Source organism: Homalodisca vitripennis, unplaced genomic scaffold (genome assembly GCF_021130785.1).
Source record: "Homalodisca vitripennis isolate AUS2020 unplaced genomic scaffold, UT_GWSS_2.1 ScUCBcl_3838;HRSCAF=9613, whole genome shotgun sequence".
NCBI lineage: Eukaryota > Metazoa > Arthropoda > Insecta > Hemiptera > Cicadellidae > Homalodisca > Homalodisca vitripennis.
The window spans coordinates 1-18,737 of record NW_025779949.1 but is presented as its reverse complement, the minus strand read 5'-3'; the positions used below and the strand labels follow the sequence as shown (position 1 = coordinate 18,737).

The window sequence follows — 18,737 nt, the reverse complement described above, 5'->3', positions numbered from 1 at the left end:
TAAATAAGGCATCTAACTTGCTAAATATATCTAAAAGTATGTTCAACAAAGACCAAATAAGGAATATTAAAACAATCAACCTCAAATCCTAACTAGGAGGGCTGTCAAAACTAATAAGGAAATCATACCTATTAAAGCACTAGTGGATGCAATATTTACCAGCATATTACATAGTAAAATAATAAACTAGTATAAAATAATAATAAACTAAATTATTTTTAGTTTTAGTAATAAGTCTGAAAACAACTTGGCCTTAATTGACCAAATCAAAGACATCAACATCCAAAATTAGCAAAATGGACCTCATTTGATGTGAACACTTATACTATAACATACCACTACAGAAGCAATTTAAGTCCCATGCTCTAAAACAAACTTAAAGTCACGCCAGTAAACAAAATGTACTCATAACTAAAACAAAATTATTTCATAGATAACAATGAGTTCTATACATCACTGATAGCCTGGCATTGGGATAATTCTTCTCTGAACAAGAACTGACAATCAACCATTATCTTAACCATACTGTGAACAAAATATTTACTAATCCGTTTATATACACAGATAGAGTTGTGTTTGTAGACATCATCATTTTATTTAATAATACTCAAGAAACAAGTTTTCCAGAAATATCTAAATAGTCTTCGTAACAAATCTAAGTTCTTTGTAGAAAAAATTAAATATTTACCATTCCACATCTAGATATATCTACTAACCAAGAACACAATTTATAGATTCAGAATCTTGTCTGGTCTTCCTGCCCTCTTCAGTAGTACCAGTTTTGTCTTCTTCAAAATTGATGAAAAACTTCCTTCTCATGAGGGTCTGATTCATCAATCATCCAGCACATATCCCTTGGTTGTATTTTAAATGGATCTTTCCGAACAAAGACACAAGTACATTGATGAACCCAAGTTGCTGTCAGGTACTAGTTGACTCTTGGACCATCAGATAAGAAGAAATAACATTATTTCTGTATGCACTCTCTACCGGTATTTTACAACTTTCAGAGTGACCCTCTTATTATCACACAAAAAATTAAAACAATGCATAAAAACATGATAGTCCTCCTAATGGCCACCTACCATGGCATAACTGTCTATAATGTAACGATAATCCATCTAGACAAGCTAATGTTTGGGCGAAACTGATTACCACCAGTTATTAGCAACAAAATGAGTTTATAGAATGTGTGTCCTCCAAGTATCTTGGCAGAAAAAAGAAATAACATTCGATCTTGCAATTGTTAATGTCTGGATATAAACAGACAACATAAGGGGTTTTAATAGAACGGTTCTAAAAGGTTCAAGGTTACTATACAGAAGGTTGTCTCAGTCCGGTAAGGCGTGTGTAGACAGTAGCCACCGCGCGGCACTGTCACACGCCGACCTGTGCCCGCACTCTCTCTGCTCAAGCCTATTGTTTGGGTCGCTAGAGCCAGTTATTTACCGATATATTTTGTATTTTTGTTCTTGGGATACATTATCCTTTAAATCCTTTTCTTACTATTACGTACTAACTGCATGACCTAATTGGTGTATTTATGAAGATAAATTGATCTCAATATTAACAAAACCAACTTTAATGCACATATTAATTTGTTTTATTCCTTTAAGATGATTGGTTTTTACTTCATTTAATAAAAAGTACGTAGCAAACGGATAAATAAATCAATAATTATCAAAATCTCGTGTTTTATTAGAAAATTTCTACAATCAGTATCATAGACTTATGTTAACACTTTTAAGTCGTGAGTTTTTTAATATTTCTTTGAAGTTTTCCTGTCTTCACTCACTAGGTTCTTTCTTTTAAGAGTCATTTTTTCGTTTAGAAACTTCATTCTAATTATGGTCCCTTTGTTTTATGAATACTCTGGCGACCTCTTACGGAATACAAGGGTATTTCTGGATAACTGACATTGTCATTTGTTTTATGACGCCTGAAAAAAAACCTTTTGTAGTTATAACAGAACTTTATAAAATACATTTCAACGGGGTTTTCGGTTGAATTGAAATTATATTGCATACTAATAGACGCATCTGTATTTGCTAGCTTGAAAATGGTGAGAAATATTTAGAATATAAATATACATTGAAATAAGTTTAAAGCTGGAGCTGTGAAGCTGAACCTGAACCGTTCCCCAGGCATCTCACACACTTAAATCATCCAAACTTGTACAAAACGTGGTCACTAATAATGATAATAAATACATTAAACTGGTTAATCGTAGAGCATCTGATCGAACACATGTTAGCGGCACTTGACAGCTGCTAGTGTAGGGGGGGAGGTCTGAGTGTGACGTGATGCGCCAAGTGTGTGCACACGCGACTGAGGCAACCTTCTGTATAGTAACCTTGTAAAAGGTTAACCTTTTACATAGTAAACATTACACATATTTTTGTAACCGTAATTTTCATTCATACTGTGATTTTTTGTGCAACCTTAATTATCTTGCAACAATGTTGCACTATCACACAATATTTTGCTTAGGTGCAAAACAAAAATCTATTTGTCCCAAGCTTCCCCATACACATATTTCTTGTTAAAGGAAAATTGCAGTATCTTTATAGTGCACACGTCAACAGTAAAATGATTAATAATTTTGTCAAAGTACATAGATAAAATTAGCAGAGGAGTAACTTAATTTTCTGTAAATGACTTTTGTCTAAGCTTTGGAAATTCTATAATAATGGGATTCTACCTATTTGTAGAGTTACAGTCGAACTTCTTTAATTAAAATTCTTTGATAGCTTGAATTTTTACCAATCCATTGAAAAAACGTTTCTAAATAAAAAAAATTACCTGGATAACTCAAAATAATCTTACAACTGAATTTTACCTCTGCAAGTCGGAGTTCAGAGTAATTTTACCTTTATAAACCGAGGTCCAACAGTTAAATAGAAGTCTAAATTGACCTCCACAAGTCAAATTCTACAACTATAACTAAATGTTTTTTGGACCTCAAAAATCCCAGGAAAACAATGTAGAGTTTAGATAAGCGTGTTTTGACCTGTCAGTGAGTCCTTTGTCTGTAAGTCACACGCTACAGTACTGTACTTAACCTTTGGTAGTGATTTCACTTATGTGAGTGCTCAAAGAATGGTTAAACTTTGAATATCAGTGAGAATGTAAGAACATACTATTATTAGAAGGCAAGTTTCCAAAAATATATAATTATAGAAACCTATTTATTTACCAAACACATTGTGTAGCACCACCAACCAGTAAGTTGAGCAAACATAACAATCCAATGTGATCACACGAAATAACAAATACATAAAACCACTAAAATATGTTGATAACTGAGCAGCATTTAATTATATTTCCACGTTTGGACTTCATTCTATAGAATGTTGGGACTGAGCTGTTCTTGCACATAGAATTAAAAGTGTTAAGTTTAGCTGATACTTATTTACAAAAAATTACTTCAAGTAGTGCCATGTCTACGAAATGCAATGATCATGTACAAGAATTGCTGTAACTAACATCAAAGTGTCCAGTTCACACTGCGCTGAAACTGATATTTCAGTACAACATCTGTTATGGCTCTCCACAGTGAAGCAGAAATATTTTAACAAGATTGTGTAAGTAATGTTTGAAAATTGTGTAAACAGTAAGACTTTAATGCTATTTATGACAATGATAGTGTAAGCCTAAAAACTAAAAGATTGCTAATTTTCAAGAGGTACAAGTAGTACCAAGGACCGGGAAGATACAAATGAGTAATATTTATACTATATCTGAAGAGTAATTGAACTGTAATATAATTTACTGGTAGGTAATAGATAAGGTGTAAAAATCATCCATTTTGGGAACACACTATGAAATAAGTGCTCCACTGATTCTGCCATAAAAGGGTTATCTCACCCAAAACTGTCAATCACTTGTAATACACTGTGTGCACTACAAACCACCGCATTTGCTTTCTAAAATAGTCTAAATTCTATGTAGTATTTTAATGTTTTTTTTTCATGTTTGCACTGATATTAGATATATAAAAGTATGTGACAATGAAATATAAACCGACAGTGAATTAGAAGGGAGTGAATTTCCTGGTTTTAATTCTTTCATGTTGAGGGGATACTTCTTTACCACAATGTGTATAGTACTGAAGTAAAACCTACTAACAAGGGATGCTCATTCAGAGCAGACAGTGTCATTGCATCCATCTTCATCTTTTAGGAAGCCATAGACGCCAATATAGCAAAGATCTATCGTGTTTACATCTTTTTATACATGTTTAAAATGTCTCTTTCAATAAATTGAGAATTCTACAGATTATGAAATCACACTGTTGCTTACTTTCTTAGTGCTAAAATCATGAAAGTGATTGAAATTCACTTTTAGAGTTGTCAAGTGTATTGAAAAAAACCCATTAGTAGAGATGAAATGACACGAATATGCAAAAAAGCTTTAAGAGAGTGATCACTAATGGTTTGGCGCAGAAAGTGAATATAAAATGATGTTTCACAATTTCTTCATTATGAAAGGACTTTCCTAAGTTTTAAGAAGTATTCTCCCTGACATTTTTATTAAACGTTTAAATCTTTGCAAAAATTAATAATTTTTCTGTATGATATGCAGTAAAACAAACAAGATCTTAAGAAAAAAAAGTACTTACTAAAAAAAAAAACATACATTAATACAGTGCTTAGACATGGGTCTTCCAAAGTCTAGAGCACATTATGTCTAGAGAAAGTAGAGTAAAGTGCACTGCCTTGATGTTTGACTGGAAATTACCTAATTTAAATTAAAGTGATGAACCGTATTAAGGTAAAAATAAAACAATTGATTAGAATGTCTACAAATATCTCCAACTGTCTCAGAACATGATACAAGAATATTTACATGTTTACGGCATACACATAAAAAAAGGCTCTGGGGATTGTAAAAGGTTACATAACCTATTTAAAAAAAAGGAAAATGAAGTAAACCTTAGTGATTTGCAAAGTTTAATATTGAGTTACACAAGCAAAACTTAGACAAGTCTTCTACACTAGTATTTTAAAAAGTAAACATTTTGTAAAAAAAGAAGTTAATTTAATAAAACTAAATACAAAATTACACCGTTGCAATGAGTTACTCCTTTGCTTTTGGAACAAAGCGGAATACAGCAACTGCTCGACTTGGCAGCGTCACAGCTTCACTCATCAACTTGGATCTGAAACAGGTACAATAATAGACATAAATTCTTATTGATAACTACCAATTACGAGAGAAACAAAAAATAACCACTGAAAAGCGATAATCTGCGCAAACACTCAATAGATGTCTGGCAATGCACACACATAGATAGACATAGAAAACAGGAACTACAAGCTAAATGTATATATATATATATATATATATATATATATATATATATATATATATATATATATATATATATATATAAAAGGAAATGTCCTGACTGACTAACTGATTCGTAAACACCCAGTAAAAACCAAGAAAGATAGACATGAAATTTGGTATATAGATCTTGTGCCGTTGAAGTACATTCAGGAAGGACTTTTCTCTCCAATATCAGGGCTCCGCCGCACTGACCTCTGAGGTTGTGAAAATTCCTATAAGAAATGCATTATTAATTGAAAAAGAGCTTGTTAAACGTTATCACCTGTTCTGTATAATATTGTAATATGACTAGGATATGATAATGATAATATGATATAGGATATGTTTTAATTAATGTATCTGCTCTATACCGGTTGAGAAAGTTTGAAGTGCAATCAATTATTTATAATTAAAAAATTTGTGTACTGTAAGTGTTCTTTTAACCCATTGCGGATTGTATTGTTTTGGCGCGCGAGCACCAGCGGGCACGAATTAATTTACGGTCAGCGGCTGCACGAACAGCAATGGTGCGCCACATTGTATCGCTCGCTATTGTATACTAGAAAATTCAGCTGTGAAGATATTCGCTCAGATGGAACATGGGTCTGCTGGGGTATCCGTGATGTGGGAACGATAACACGCGAGCAAAGTTGCGGGGTGGCAGGTATGATGTCTGAATCATAGTCTAAATAAAGCGGCAATACAAATATTTGTTTGATAATAAACATTTTTATGTTTACAGAATTAAATTGCGAAAACAAACAGCAACACAGTCCACAGGCTGTTGTAACCATGCTCACTCTAGGGTTAAGAAACATTATACTACTTAAATTATCGCAAATGCCCAAGACTTGTATTCATTCACTCACTTGTCAGCCATGGAGTCGATGTCAGAGGTGACCACTAGGGTCAGCTCGTCAGGAACACCATTCATCTGACGGACATCCACAGTTGTCTCTTCTGTCCCAGTGTTGAACACCACCAGGTACCCAGGATTGCCACTCTTGATTCTGCACAAACAATAAACAATGGTAAGTAATAGATTACGTTAGTCTGAAGGATAGGCTAATCAAAATTACTGAATAAAAAAGTGGCCTCTTACCGAGTGTAGGCTAAAACTGAAGTGCCATTGAAGATGTGCAGCTGCAGTGAGCCATGCAGTATCTGGGGAGAGTTTCTGGCTTCTACCAACTCCTTATAAGCAGTGTACAAACTGTGAGGGTTGTTCTGCTGGGAGACCACATCAGATTCTTGGCTCTCTGGGGACACATGACACAGGTTAGCTGACATTTCACTGTTTTATGTTGGACAAATATATTTAACATATCACGATGATATAAAACCACCATCCCTCACAAATAAATAAGGTTTTACTCCTCTTCTAATTGTTTGGCATTTCACACAACTGCTTTATGTAAAAAAAAACTAATGTAATGTCCAATGTATGATTTTAATACAATTAAAGTTATCCCTTTATTAGTTAATGAATTTGTCCAATGTGTAATTTTTATTAAAAAGAAGCAAGCAATAATAATATGTAATTAATCTTATCACATTAATTTATGCAAATGTTACATGGTAGTAAGTACTAAATATAAGTTTGATTATTCAAATCAATGAGTGAATCCCTACTAACTACTACAATTAACACTTTGAGTGAGGAAGTTGTATTGTACCTAACTAGATATATTGAACAGAGGAAATGGAGAGAAAGACAAAATGAACAGAAGTCTATATTCATTATTGTTAACCTTAGTATGCAACTGTTATTGTTCAGTTTAGAGATAAATTACCATTAGATACGTGTTAACAATTTTGATATGTAAAAATCTGGAGTTCAATACAATTTGAACTTAAAACTTATTTGTTACATTAACTACTGAGAATGGTGTTACTTTTTTGTTATATCTCTGAGAGAAATTTAACATGATTAAGAAAAAAAGGATAGTAGCTTAGTAAATATAAATTATTGTTATTTATAACCTGAAAATTAAATTTCACGTACTCCACTAATTAATTATATTAAGTTCTATTCATTGTAAAACAGATTTTCCTACATTTTAAACACAAAAATTTATTAACATTCAAATTATTCATTAAATATAATTACTAAGAATTTGAATGTTTGATTGTCTGCTTCCCAACTAATAAGATACTGTAGGATACTAATGAGTTCAAAATGATTCAAATTGCTCAACAATTGCCATACAAACATCATTGACACAATTGATTTGACCTTGTCCTTTATACAGCCTTACAGTCAGTCAAGTCCTTTGCTTTCGTACATGGCCAGTTACAACTGAAGAATCCAATACTACCATCTCCTTTATTGTGGAATTGGAGGAATAACAAACTTAACTGAATAAATTCCAGTAATAAAAATTAATTTCCAAGTAGCTCTACAGTAACTTTCTTCAGCTTTGTAATCTTGTAACACCTTACAAAAAAAATAAATTCCTCATATATTACTCAAATTTGTTATTCATGTTTAATTAAGTTTTTGTTTTAGTTTGAAGAACCGAGAGATATTAAAGTTAATTACAGGAAGTTAGTTTCATCTATCTTTAATTTCAAAACAAAAATTTGGCTTGAATTTTTCAAAGTTACTCAATAAAAATGAAGACTATAAACATTACTCAAAACAGATAAAGCCAACTGTTAGGCAGCTGTTCCTGCGGGATCGTTGGAAGTGTCGGGATGACCAGACTTGGCAGTTTTTTTGTTTATAATCTTTATTCCATTAATACACATCATTATTGTTAAAAGATGCATATGAATAAGTGTAATCACCATACTAGTCTATCTTAGAAAATAAAGTCAAAATTAAAAATATTTAACTCACTCTGGCGTTGGGGTTTATTTTAACATGAGTGTGTATGTGTGAGTGTGTATGAGTTTCAGTTATAGTTTAAATTTGTTCATATGTTCTTCCAATTATTTATTTTGTATTAGACTATTTTAATATATCATGAGTTTCAATTTTGTGTATAACCAATGTAATACCATTGTAATAAGTTAGTTTCCAGTGATAAAAGTAAATTTAGCTATTTTTCTGTAACTTTTATAAGTTCATACTTTGATGGGTTAAGTGGAAGAGAGGGACTTAACTCACCTCAGAAATAAATACTATTTTTATTTCGTTTCATCGATTAATTAATGAAAGGTAGTTCAATTTTCAGAAATTTTAGTTTTGATTATGAAACATTTCTAATTCAGTTGCAAATACTGTAATTCCATAACTGGTTTAACTACTTTATTACACTGTCAATATCAAAATGTAAGACTATTCGCTAATCTTTACAACTAGTATTAATTAGTGAACTAATTTGAACTTATGTGAAATAATGATTAGTTTGAAATTTCGTAGATCTTAACCTCTATACAAATAAAAGTGAATATTATACAAATAAAAAGCACTTTTTGATACATTCTGAAAGTTTTGGATAGTGGTTGCAACATACATTTCAATTCTTGACAACTTTAAAATACCATAACAAAAACTTCCCATTTCACTTGAATACATATTGTTCCATGGTACCTCATGGAGGCTCCTGTCCCGCTAAAGTAACAGGTACTCCAGTCAACAACACACTGGACTGGGGTATATACTAAGTTTCACAGGTAATCTGCTAACCTGGATATGTGGTGTTGTGCCAGGGTATCTCCTGGAGGTTGCTGAGTCCCAGGTCCTGTCCTGCTAAAGTAACAGGTACTCCAGTCAGCAACACACTGGGCTAGAGTACATACTAACTTTCACAGGTAATCTACTAACCTGGATATGTGGTGTTTTCTCAGGGTATCTCCTGGAGGTTGCTGAGGCCTAGCTCCTGTCCTGCTAAAGTAACAGGTACTCCAGTCAGCAGCACACTGGGCTAGAGTACATACTAACTTTCACAGGTAATCTGCTAACCTGGATATGTGGTGTTGTCCCAGGGTATCTCCTGGAGGTTGCTGAGTCCCAGCTCCTGTCCTGCTAAAGTAACGGGTACTCCAGGTAGCAACACAGATGACAACAGCACACACTGGGCTAGGGGACTACCTTGTTCTTCATTTTTCACCTCTATCTGTTAACATTACAAAATTGTTTAATATATGTCTACTATTGTGTGTTATATGCTTAACCTGTAAGTAACAAAGCTCCACATTACTCTGATAGTTGTATTTGGCAGGTGCACTGTTATTTCCAGAGTGTATTAGATGTTTAATCCGTTCATCTTGTTAGTTCCGTTTAGTATTATATCTAGTTATGAGTTTTGTGAGTTATATTCACTTATTGGTCAGCCTCATAATTATTTTATTGGAGTTGGTGCATTATATACAAAGTATGAGTTAAAAAGGAAGTTGTTAAGAATAAAAACGTTTTTTGAAAATTGCTTTGTATTAAAAATCACACAAAAATATATAGAAAGTTCCAACAGAAATGTTGAAATTCTAAAATATAATTTTTAATTTATTGTTACTAAAAACTGATGGAGATTCTCATTCAAATGTTTCTGTAAATTAAAATATTTATTAAATAACAATAGTGGCACAGATAAAGTGGATACCCTGTATTCTGCTAAAAAATGTTTCTGTAAATTAAAATATTTATTAAATAACAATAGTGGCACAGATAAAGTGGATACCCTGTATTCTGCTAACAAATATTTCTGTAAATTAAAATATTTAATAAATAACAATAGTGGCACAGATAAAGTGGATACCCTGTATTCTGCTAACAAATGTTTCTGTAAATTAAAATATTTATTAAATAACAATAGTGGCATAGATAAAGTGGATACACTTTATTCTGCTAAGTAGAGTTATGGTTAATCCTTTACATAGCATGTATATAAGTTTCGATACATCACCTATCTGTGATTAATCCAGTGGTGTGACACACTCACTATGTACTGCTAAGTCGACTTAATACTGTTTCTACTACTAAGATTTTTTGGGAAAAACAATGAAGTAAATTCTAATTTTATATGATTATTAAAAAAGGTTATAAAACTTTTTCCCATGGTTTATTTACATTACATTGCCAGCAATCACGTTAACAAAATGGCTTATTGCTAACGCATTCAACACTGTTGTAAACAGCTACCTGTAGCTGTGTCCATATTTCACTGAATGTCTTATGCTCGGTACTGGTATAAACTTTGTATTCATTCGCCTCTTCTTACAGCAACCAGTTTATACTTAATAACATCCGTGATAAGAAAATAAAACTGCTTAAAAAACGGCTAGCTTTTCTATATATTCAGCATTTTCAGAATAATGTATACTAGTTAATTTCTTCTATACACAAATTTTTTATTTAATATTGTTCTGAAATTTAAATATCTTCTTTAAAAAACATTTGCAAAACTGTAACATAAAAAGTACTTTTTTTCACAATACTTTTTTTAAAGTAACTTACATAATTACTAGTTTTTAAGGTTATATTCAAATGGTGTGGGGTTTTCTGAATAAAGTTTTGGCCAATAGTGCATATTTTCTTGTTAACAGAATTTTTAGCAAAACAAAAAGTAATCCTGCATATCTCAAAATAGGTTGGATGGTTAACAGTTATATAGTAAATCACTAGAGAGTTAGTCAATAAACTATTCAACAGTAAACTATAATATGACAACATGTACAAAATAAATTAAAAAAAATATAACATAAGAATACATCAATAAATCATTCTAGAGTAGAAAAAATAACAGTAACAATTTAATAGCAGTTTCAAAGCAACAGTTTGAATATTAAACTGTCACACACAAAATTAACTAACACAGAGAGTGAGGGCTGATAATTACACATTCATGAATATACTGGTAAAGAATACTCCAAATACATTAGTTATTGAAACATGAGGATGGATAGTAAAAATTCAAAATGTACATTTCTACTAGTGTTTGTTTAAGCATCTAAGAGCATTTATAAAAAATTTTAACTTAAAATGATTTTGGTTCAGATTTAAAAACAAGTGACATGATCAATGGCCATCATGCAACTTCAACACCAATAGGAAGTCAAGAAAAATAATAGGTACGGCTGACAACAATTGTTGTCACAATTATGACACCACCAAATCTGGCAGTTGGGTTACCTGGACAACCTTGTACAACCTTTTTGGCTGCTCTGACTTCATTTAGGGTAAGTAAAAAAAAAATTCCGCATTTACCATGACCGGTCAATTTTTTTTTTTTTCCGCAGCAAATGTGTTAAACTTAAAAAGCATATCATGCACAATAAGGAGACCAGAAGGCATGAGAAAGTAATCCAGAATGCAGCAGTACAAGTACACAATTAACTTTAGTAACGGTTTTTTAATAATAAAGGAGGAAGCATTAGATCTAAAGTCAGATTACAATAAAAAAAAACAGCTGATTTAATTGAATGGTTTTTCATGAATACTACCACCAAACTTTGCCAATTAGAGAAAAATTGTATGACTGTTACATATTATTATTTATCTTATTGGGGCAAACTCAAATAAATGAACTCATCCAAAATGGGAAAAATGAAGTAAAGAATTAGGAGAAACCAGATAATGGGAATATCTGCATTACTTGTTGGACAAACATACTGTTTCCATAACTAACACTACGCTTACCTGCCAGGCTGGCCAAGGGTTGGCTTTGAGATTTTTGTTGATCAATGTGACCATATCCTCTGCCGTGAAGATAGGGTAAGGCTCCAGAGTCTGTGGTCGCACTATCAGGTGAGCTAATGAGCGGTTGGCAGTCACTGACAGATCGTCTACAACCAGGATTCTGTACAGACAAGTCAAAATTACTAGAACGTACTTTCTGTTTCCACTATGGCCCAGCACAACTGGTATTCATTTAGCCAAGTGGCAATTTTAACAAAAATAATGGAATATGCAAATACTTCACAGAGGAAAGTTTTAAAATCTGCTGCAGTAGTACAAAACCTCTCTCCCCTCCCACCAAGGCATACCATCTTAGATAATGAAATTAAAGTCTGTGAATAGTTATGTCGTAAAATGCTAAAATCTGTTGCCCATGTTAAATGTTCAAGTTGTGCGCTATTTAGTGGAAAACAAAATGCGGATAACGAAAATAGAGTTGTTATCCAAACCCCATCAGGGCCAAAGACAAACCAAAATGTTAAAACAGTTAAAAACTCAAGAATTGCTCTAACATACTCCATTAAAAAACATTTTTAAATTTAGAATAGGTTGTAATAAGTTAAATTGCTTTGTTTATAGCGTAGTTTGATTCATAGCTTTATGACTTAGGTTTACTTGCTTCATATAATATCTAGACCAGCTACAACCAATTAAGTGTTCCTTTAACAACAATTTTAGCGCATTGAGTACCTTACAGTGAAATAGAACTGAAGTGTTTTATTGAGAATGCCGCATGGTCTGTGTAACATGATTGCATAATGTGTATGGGATGTCACATTTATGTTGCATTAATTTACCTTTCATCAGTGGTGCAACATAATATCCTGGCCTATAATGTATAGAAGCTAGCAAAAGGATAATTATCAAACCATAACAAGAGAGCCTATTTTCGATACTAGTAGAACCTCCTTACGACTGCTGTTTTAAAAGTTTCGCAGTACCATATTAAAATTATATATATGAAGTTTTTCACTACAATTAGCCACCACTCCCTAAAATCTGCAGCCCTTTTTACTCATGTGTAATTTCAGCCCAGATTTCACTGGGTGCTAATAACCGTGAATTTGAACATTTAATATAGATTTCATTAATGACTGATTTCGACTCATTGTAATGCAGCATCTTCAGGCTGCAATGTGTGGTGGGAAAATCATCACGGTTTTCATAATAATATTGAATTAAAATTGGTCAGTGAAGTCTACAATACAGTTAATTATAAACTGCTCAATCCAAAGCAAAAAAATTTTCTAATTTAAAGATTGTCAGTTATGAGTGTAATATAGCTGTTCCTAATTTTTTTAAACTTAACATGTATAAAGTATATTATTTATTTTTAAGACATTTTATTTTAGTATGTCCGTTGTTTAGTTGCTACTTTGTAACATTAAAAAAATATACAAATCCATTTATAGTTAGTTAATGATATTTTCTGAATTATCTGTAAATGGAATTATTGAAATCACTATATTGGCATTTTTAAACTATGTTAATTTCACATTACTCTACCTAATCTGTACACAAAATGTAACCTATCGACACTTCTCCCAGCTATATTTGATTGATATCCTGCCTATCTTCACTCACCCTGAAGAGTTTGCGAGGCGTTCGGTCCAGTCATGAAGCAGAGGTGCCAACTCGGCATTGTTCTCCGTGTAAAAGTGATCATAGAACTCATATTCGGTGTGGGTTGCTGATCCAATGTCTCTTTTGGCAGTCTCATTACGTAACTCTGCGTCTTCAATCAAATACTTGGTGCGTTCTAAATAGAATCCACTGAAGCCCAAATCCAGCCAGAATTGCATTACATCCTAGAACAAAAATATCACACCATTGAAAAATATAATTTCTATTCATGACACAAACTTCATAGTTACATGACATAAAATTAACAAATTTTATAACTCATACCAAACTTGACTTTAAGTATCATACATTTTTAAATGTATAACTAAGTGTTGAATATCAACAGATTTAACAGTTTAACATTCTCATCTTCAATTAATAATATGCATAACAAAATCAAACTACTTAAATAGTCCATAACAATCTTTTTAAATTATAATTTAAACGTTAAAAATATTTTATTAAAAGAAAAATATTTTTAACTAAAAAGAATGTATAATTAATAATTTAAAAACTTTGGTGATTTAATAAATTAACCCTTTGAACGCTGATTTAAATTTTAGCATTTTTTTTTCAGATTACGCTCATTTAAGGTGAAAAAATGAAAATGAAAATTCCTTAAAGCTAATTTTTGTATTCATTCCTAATGACTAAACACACCCCCACACACAAAATTTACAATAATATAATACTTGCATTAAAATAATTGTATTTTTTCATAACAATGGAATATATAAATAAAAATCAAATTCAGGTTACAGAGTAATCATACGTGATGAAAAATATGAAAACATCCTCATTATCGTCACTGTCAGTATAATTGTTTAAAAGAATATCACTAATATCATCTTCATCCCACATCATTATAAGCACTAGAAAACGTAGTCTGGGTGATGAGCCATAATTACACAACAGAGAAGAAACAATAAAAACTTGATTATAACACCGAAAACATGGTAACAATAACTTTTTACAACTGTTTGTAAAAGGAATGACAACGCAAGAACACTTCCCAAAGGCACAATGCGTGCTCCACTGACAGTCAGTAATGGCGGATAGTATCGTCATCGGCGTACAGACGGGAGTGGGAGAACAGCTGCCAGCAACAAAACAATTTATTGCTTACCTACTGCGGCCAGCTGACAGCTGCAACTGGATTATTTGGTCAAGCCAGTACATTACTTAGTATTGTGGCTTATATATTGAGGTTTATAAACTTAAAAAACAGTAATTAAAACATATTTTTTATTTATCGATTCGGCGGATTATTTCGTCTTTGGCGTTATAAGACCTAGAAACATCGCAGATTATTCCGTCTACGGCGTGCTAAGGGTTAATGTAATGTATAAAAATATTTCTTTATGTTAATTAATTTTATTATATAAAATCTCAATATTTTATTTACTTTTACATAATTTTTATTTAATTTAATGAATAAATAAGAGTAGTATTTGTCTAATGCAGACCTGAGTATAAGCTTAACTGATACTACAGTACAAAACATATATAGTTTGTGGTGCACCTATAAAATATCAAAAGCCTTATTTTTAACATTATAAAAACTAATGTAATTTAATTTCTCTTTCTTTAATTTAATTCTTTCATAATTTTACTAAAAAAACCCAGCTACTATATTTTTTACCAGAATACAAGACATACATACAAACAGAATAACAGTAATGTACCTTACATAATTACAACTCTGACTGAACTGATGCTAATAATGATGAAACTCCTATTAGTAAGAAAACCACTGAAAAATATAGCATTAAAACAAACATAAGCACGGAGAATTGGGAGACCATTGTTGTATGTAACTAAACGCAGACTTTGTGTCGAATGGGGGCCTTGCAGTGGTTTAACTTCAATTATCATACTCTCACTAATCATTAAAATGTTATGTAAAATTCCGGTTTTGGGACAAAGCCAAGTCCAGAGTTCATGAACTTTGTGGCTAGTTTCTCTTATCAATTTCACTAGAAAGTGTGAAGCTACAATTAAAAAATATAAACTTAGCGCAAAGTATGGACCTAATTACATATTTGTACAGAATTAAGTAGTTTTAATATTCTCAAAACCAAACTGTTCCACTTAAGTGATAACACTTGCCATCCCAAGTTATATAAGACTAATGATTAGGGACCCTGAAGGAAAGTCGCAAATTAGTAATTATTGAAGAGTTCATGTTGGATCGGTGGGATAATTAATTAATAAAAAAAAATAAATGAAAAATAAACACTGTTTTGTTACACTGTAAAAATTATATTAATGTAAGTAGAATGTATATAGTAGAGAATGTACCTGATGCATGCATGCAATTTGTTGTTCACACAATAAAAATTATTATTATTCGGAATAATAATTCCCCTGTGAATTGGACACCCAGCTCACATAAACATCCATTCACATTGATGCTGCTTAATATAGAGACAGTTTATTTACATGTCTATGTACAGATAGAGGAAAGAGGAGGAATTTTACAGCCGCCCTCAGAGACATTAAAAAAGATTTTCTGGTTTATTTCAGACAGTATTTCTGCCTCTTATGAGTAATAATTCACATTCAACCATCCTAAAAATGTTTTTTCACAGTTATTGTTTGTAACAGTATTATAATAATAAACCATAAAATATACATTTTATATAAAGTCAGCGAATTAATATTTGTAGTAAAATTGAAAAACTTGTTTTAAAAACCATGACAGACGATAATATCTTACGTATCACTGGCATATACCATTTATTTTTAATAGAGTTGAAAGCAATTGAACTTTAAATGGTCATACATTTTTTACATTTGACTAAAGAAATATCATTGCTATGGTATTTTAAAGACGTTAAAGAACTCTAATATCAAATAATTACCATAGACTATTACATACTTTTGTAATGAAATTAATTAAATGTACCAGCCCAGATTGAGGTGCAACCATGTTAAGACTATGGCGACTGACTGTACAAGCTGTGTAATTGAGTTGGAAGATTTCATTTTATAACATTTTTAATTTTAATTAAAAACTATTTCATAAAGAATTTTAACTTGCATTATACTGAATTTCAATTAAGTATTTTATTTATTGTAAAGTTGGATGTTTAATTTTCCAGTTTACATTTTTTTAAGTGCTAAGCAAAAGAACATTTCACTATCATAATTTTTATTTTATTTTACTCAAAATATTATTGGAAAAATTAAATACTGTCTTTCAAAATTTGTTTGCATCAAATCCCTTATAAGTTATTAGTCAACAATGTTTAAATTATTTTAATTATAACAATAAACTGAAAATTTCCTTTATTGAAAATATAAAAAGTAAAACGTACATAATTCCTTAATGTAATGTTAGAATAATTAAAAATTTTAATTTAATTAAAAAATTGACTGATATCAATAATAAAAAAAAGTAAAAGGTATTTTGCTAAAAATGTTTCACGTTGATCATGGACAAACATGCTGTGGAAGCGGGATAGTAACAGAAACAACAAAAACATACCAAAGGATGAAACTGGTAAAATAAATTTGGATTGATACGGTAACCCTCAAAAGTAAATATTCAAATCCAATACAATGTAAGAAGTAATTTTATAAGAAATGGATGTTTTATATAATAAAAGTAACATAAAAATCTCACTCATACACATAAAAAAGACAATATAATAGCTGAGAAATGTTCATACTTACATCAAAGAATTTTACAAACTTTTGGGTTTCGGAAGTTGAATTCAGGTTCTTCTTTGTCGAACTGGTGGAGATAAAACTCTTTTCTTGCCTCATTCCATTCCCAAGCCGAATTGCCACTCTTGCTCAGCTGTAATCAGACATTGATCTTCACCATAACAACTCAAACACACAATTCAATTATCTCCTTTTCAGTGAATCCCTGATTGTAAGCACAGATCAGGGAATTGAGCAGCAAAAAATCAGTAGCCTGAAAATGATACGTACATTTATTATTAGAGCCATTCATTACAAAAACCTGTACAAAACACCACTTCATGCTTTATAATTTGTCCACATTTCCCACAATTACCTCTTCTTAGAATCTACTATCTACTATACTATACATTGCAGTATAAAAACATTATTACTCTTTCATTTACCGTTTTTCCAAAACTTGCAACTGTTTTGTATAATTAAGTTTTATATCTATATTTTAATTTATTGAATGATTTAAATGGTTTTATAATTAATATGAATCACATTAATTTGCTAAATTTAAATTAAAGGCAATAAAAATTAAATGTTTATATGTGAAAGTACTAATACACAATAACTTTTTAATTTTGCTGAATAAGTTTTTATACATTCAAAAACAATATTTAATTATTGTTAGTTTTAGTTGTTAGTTATTTATTCAAACAATTAACTTATTCACAGGTTATTGAACTTTAAAATCAGTAATGATTATCATAGCTGAAGAAAAACTGAAAATACTATAACGAATACCAATTAGCAGTAGTTTAGGCTACCTATTCAGCAATATCAATCAACTGATAAAAAAAGGAGTGTTTACCATACCTGAATGATTCTGTTATACTGGATATAGTGTGAGTAAGTGACCAGTTATTTTTCCTTTTTGTTCTAAATTGATAAGTGCAATTTTTAGTTAGACTCATTATTAATGTTAAACAATCATTTAGGAATACTCCCTCCAGACTATGCCCCACTGGTCTTTAAAAGTAGATAAAAATCCCATCTTGGTCTTTAAAGTTGTATAATATTATTTGAATAAGCCTGGCAAATGTAATCAATAATTGATCTGTGTAAACATTGTTTATTATTTTCAATTCCTTTACATTACAGTGAGTAAAATTTTCTATTAAGTAACCATAATCCTTTGGTTTGAAGTTTGTTTTTGATGATGAATTAGCCATAATTTAATTTAATTAGAGTTCAGCGATTAGGTAAGTACTAATTTACCTTAGAAAATGTCCTAAAAGAAGGTCAGAATTTGACTCCGAAGACTCCCTTTAAAGCAGCCGACAAGAACTATTCTAGATGAAATTTTGCTAGATTATTCTTTTGAACTAATTTACCAATTCCAACTCTAAATTGTCTAAAATGTTTATAAACTTCTACTTACACTCAAAGACTGATATAAAACCCCCATTCTTTAGTTCTCTTTTGACAGAAGTATACTTCTATGATCTGTGTTATATATTTT

The 18,737-nt window shown here is 31.2% G+C and overlaps 1 protein-coding gene across 3 annotated transcripts; it reads right to left on the bottom strand.

Annotated features, from left to right (window-relative positions):
- Nucleotides 1-4,938: 4,938 nt before the first annotated feature.
- LOC124372699 (maltase 1-like) lies at nt 4,939-17,392 on the bottom strand. 3 transcript variants are annotated; one of them, XM_046831106.1, is made up of 7 exons: nt 17,255-17,392; nt 13,538-13,761; nt 11,915-12,074; nt 9,242-9,395; nt 6,434-6,590; nt 6,201-6,341; nt 4,939-5,161 (listed from the first exon to the last, which is right to left on the bottom strand). In XM_046831106.1, exons 1-7 carry the CDS (start codon nt 17,345-17,347, stop codon nt 5,080-5,082), a joined length of 1,011 nt encoding a protein of 336 aa, XP_046687062.1. In that variant the 5' UTR covers nt 17,348-17,392; the 3' UTR covers nt 4,939-5,079. The 3 variants fall into 3 exon arrangements, with proteins under 3 accessions (XP_046687062.1, XP_046687064.1, XP_046687063.1); XM_046831108.1 differs by lacking the exon at nt 17,255-17,392 and adding an exon at nt 15,262-15,401; XM_046831107.1 differs by lacking the exon at nt 17,255-17,392 and adding an exon at nt 15,267-15,401.
- Between the last annotated feature and the right edge of the window lie 1,345 nt (nt 17,393-18,737).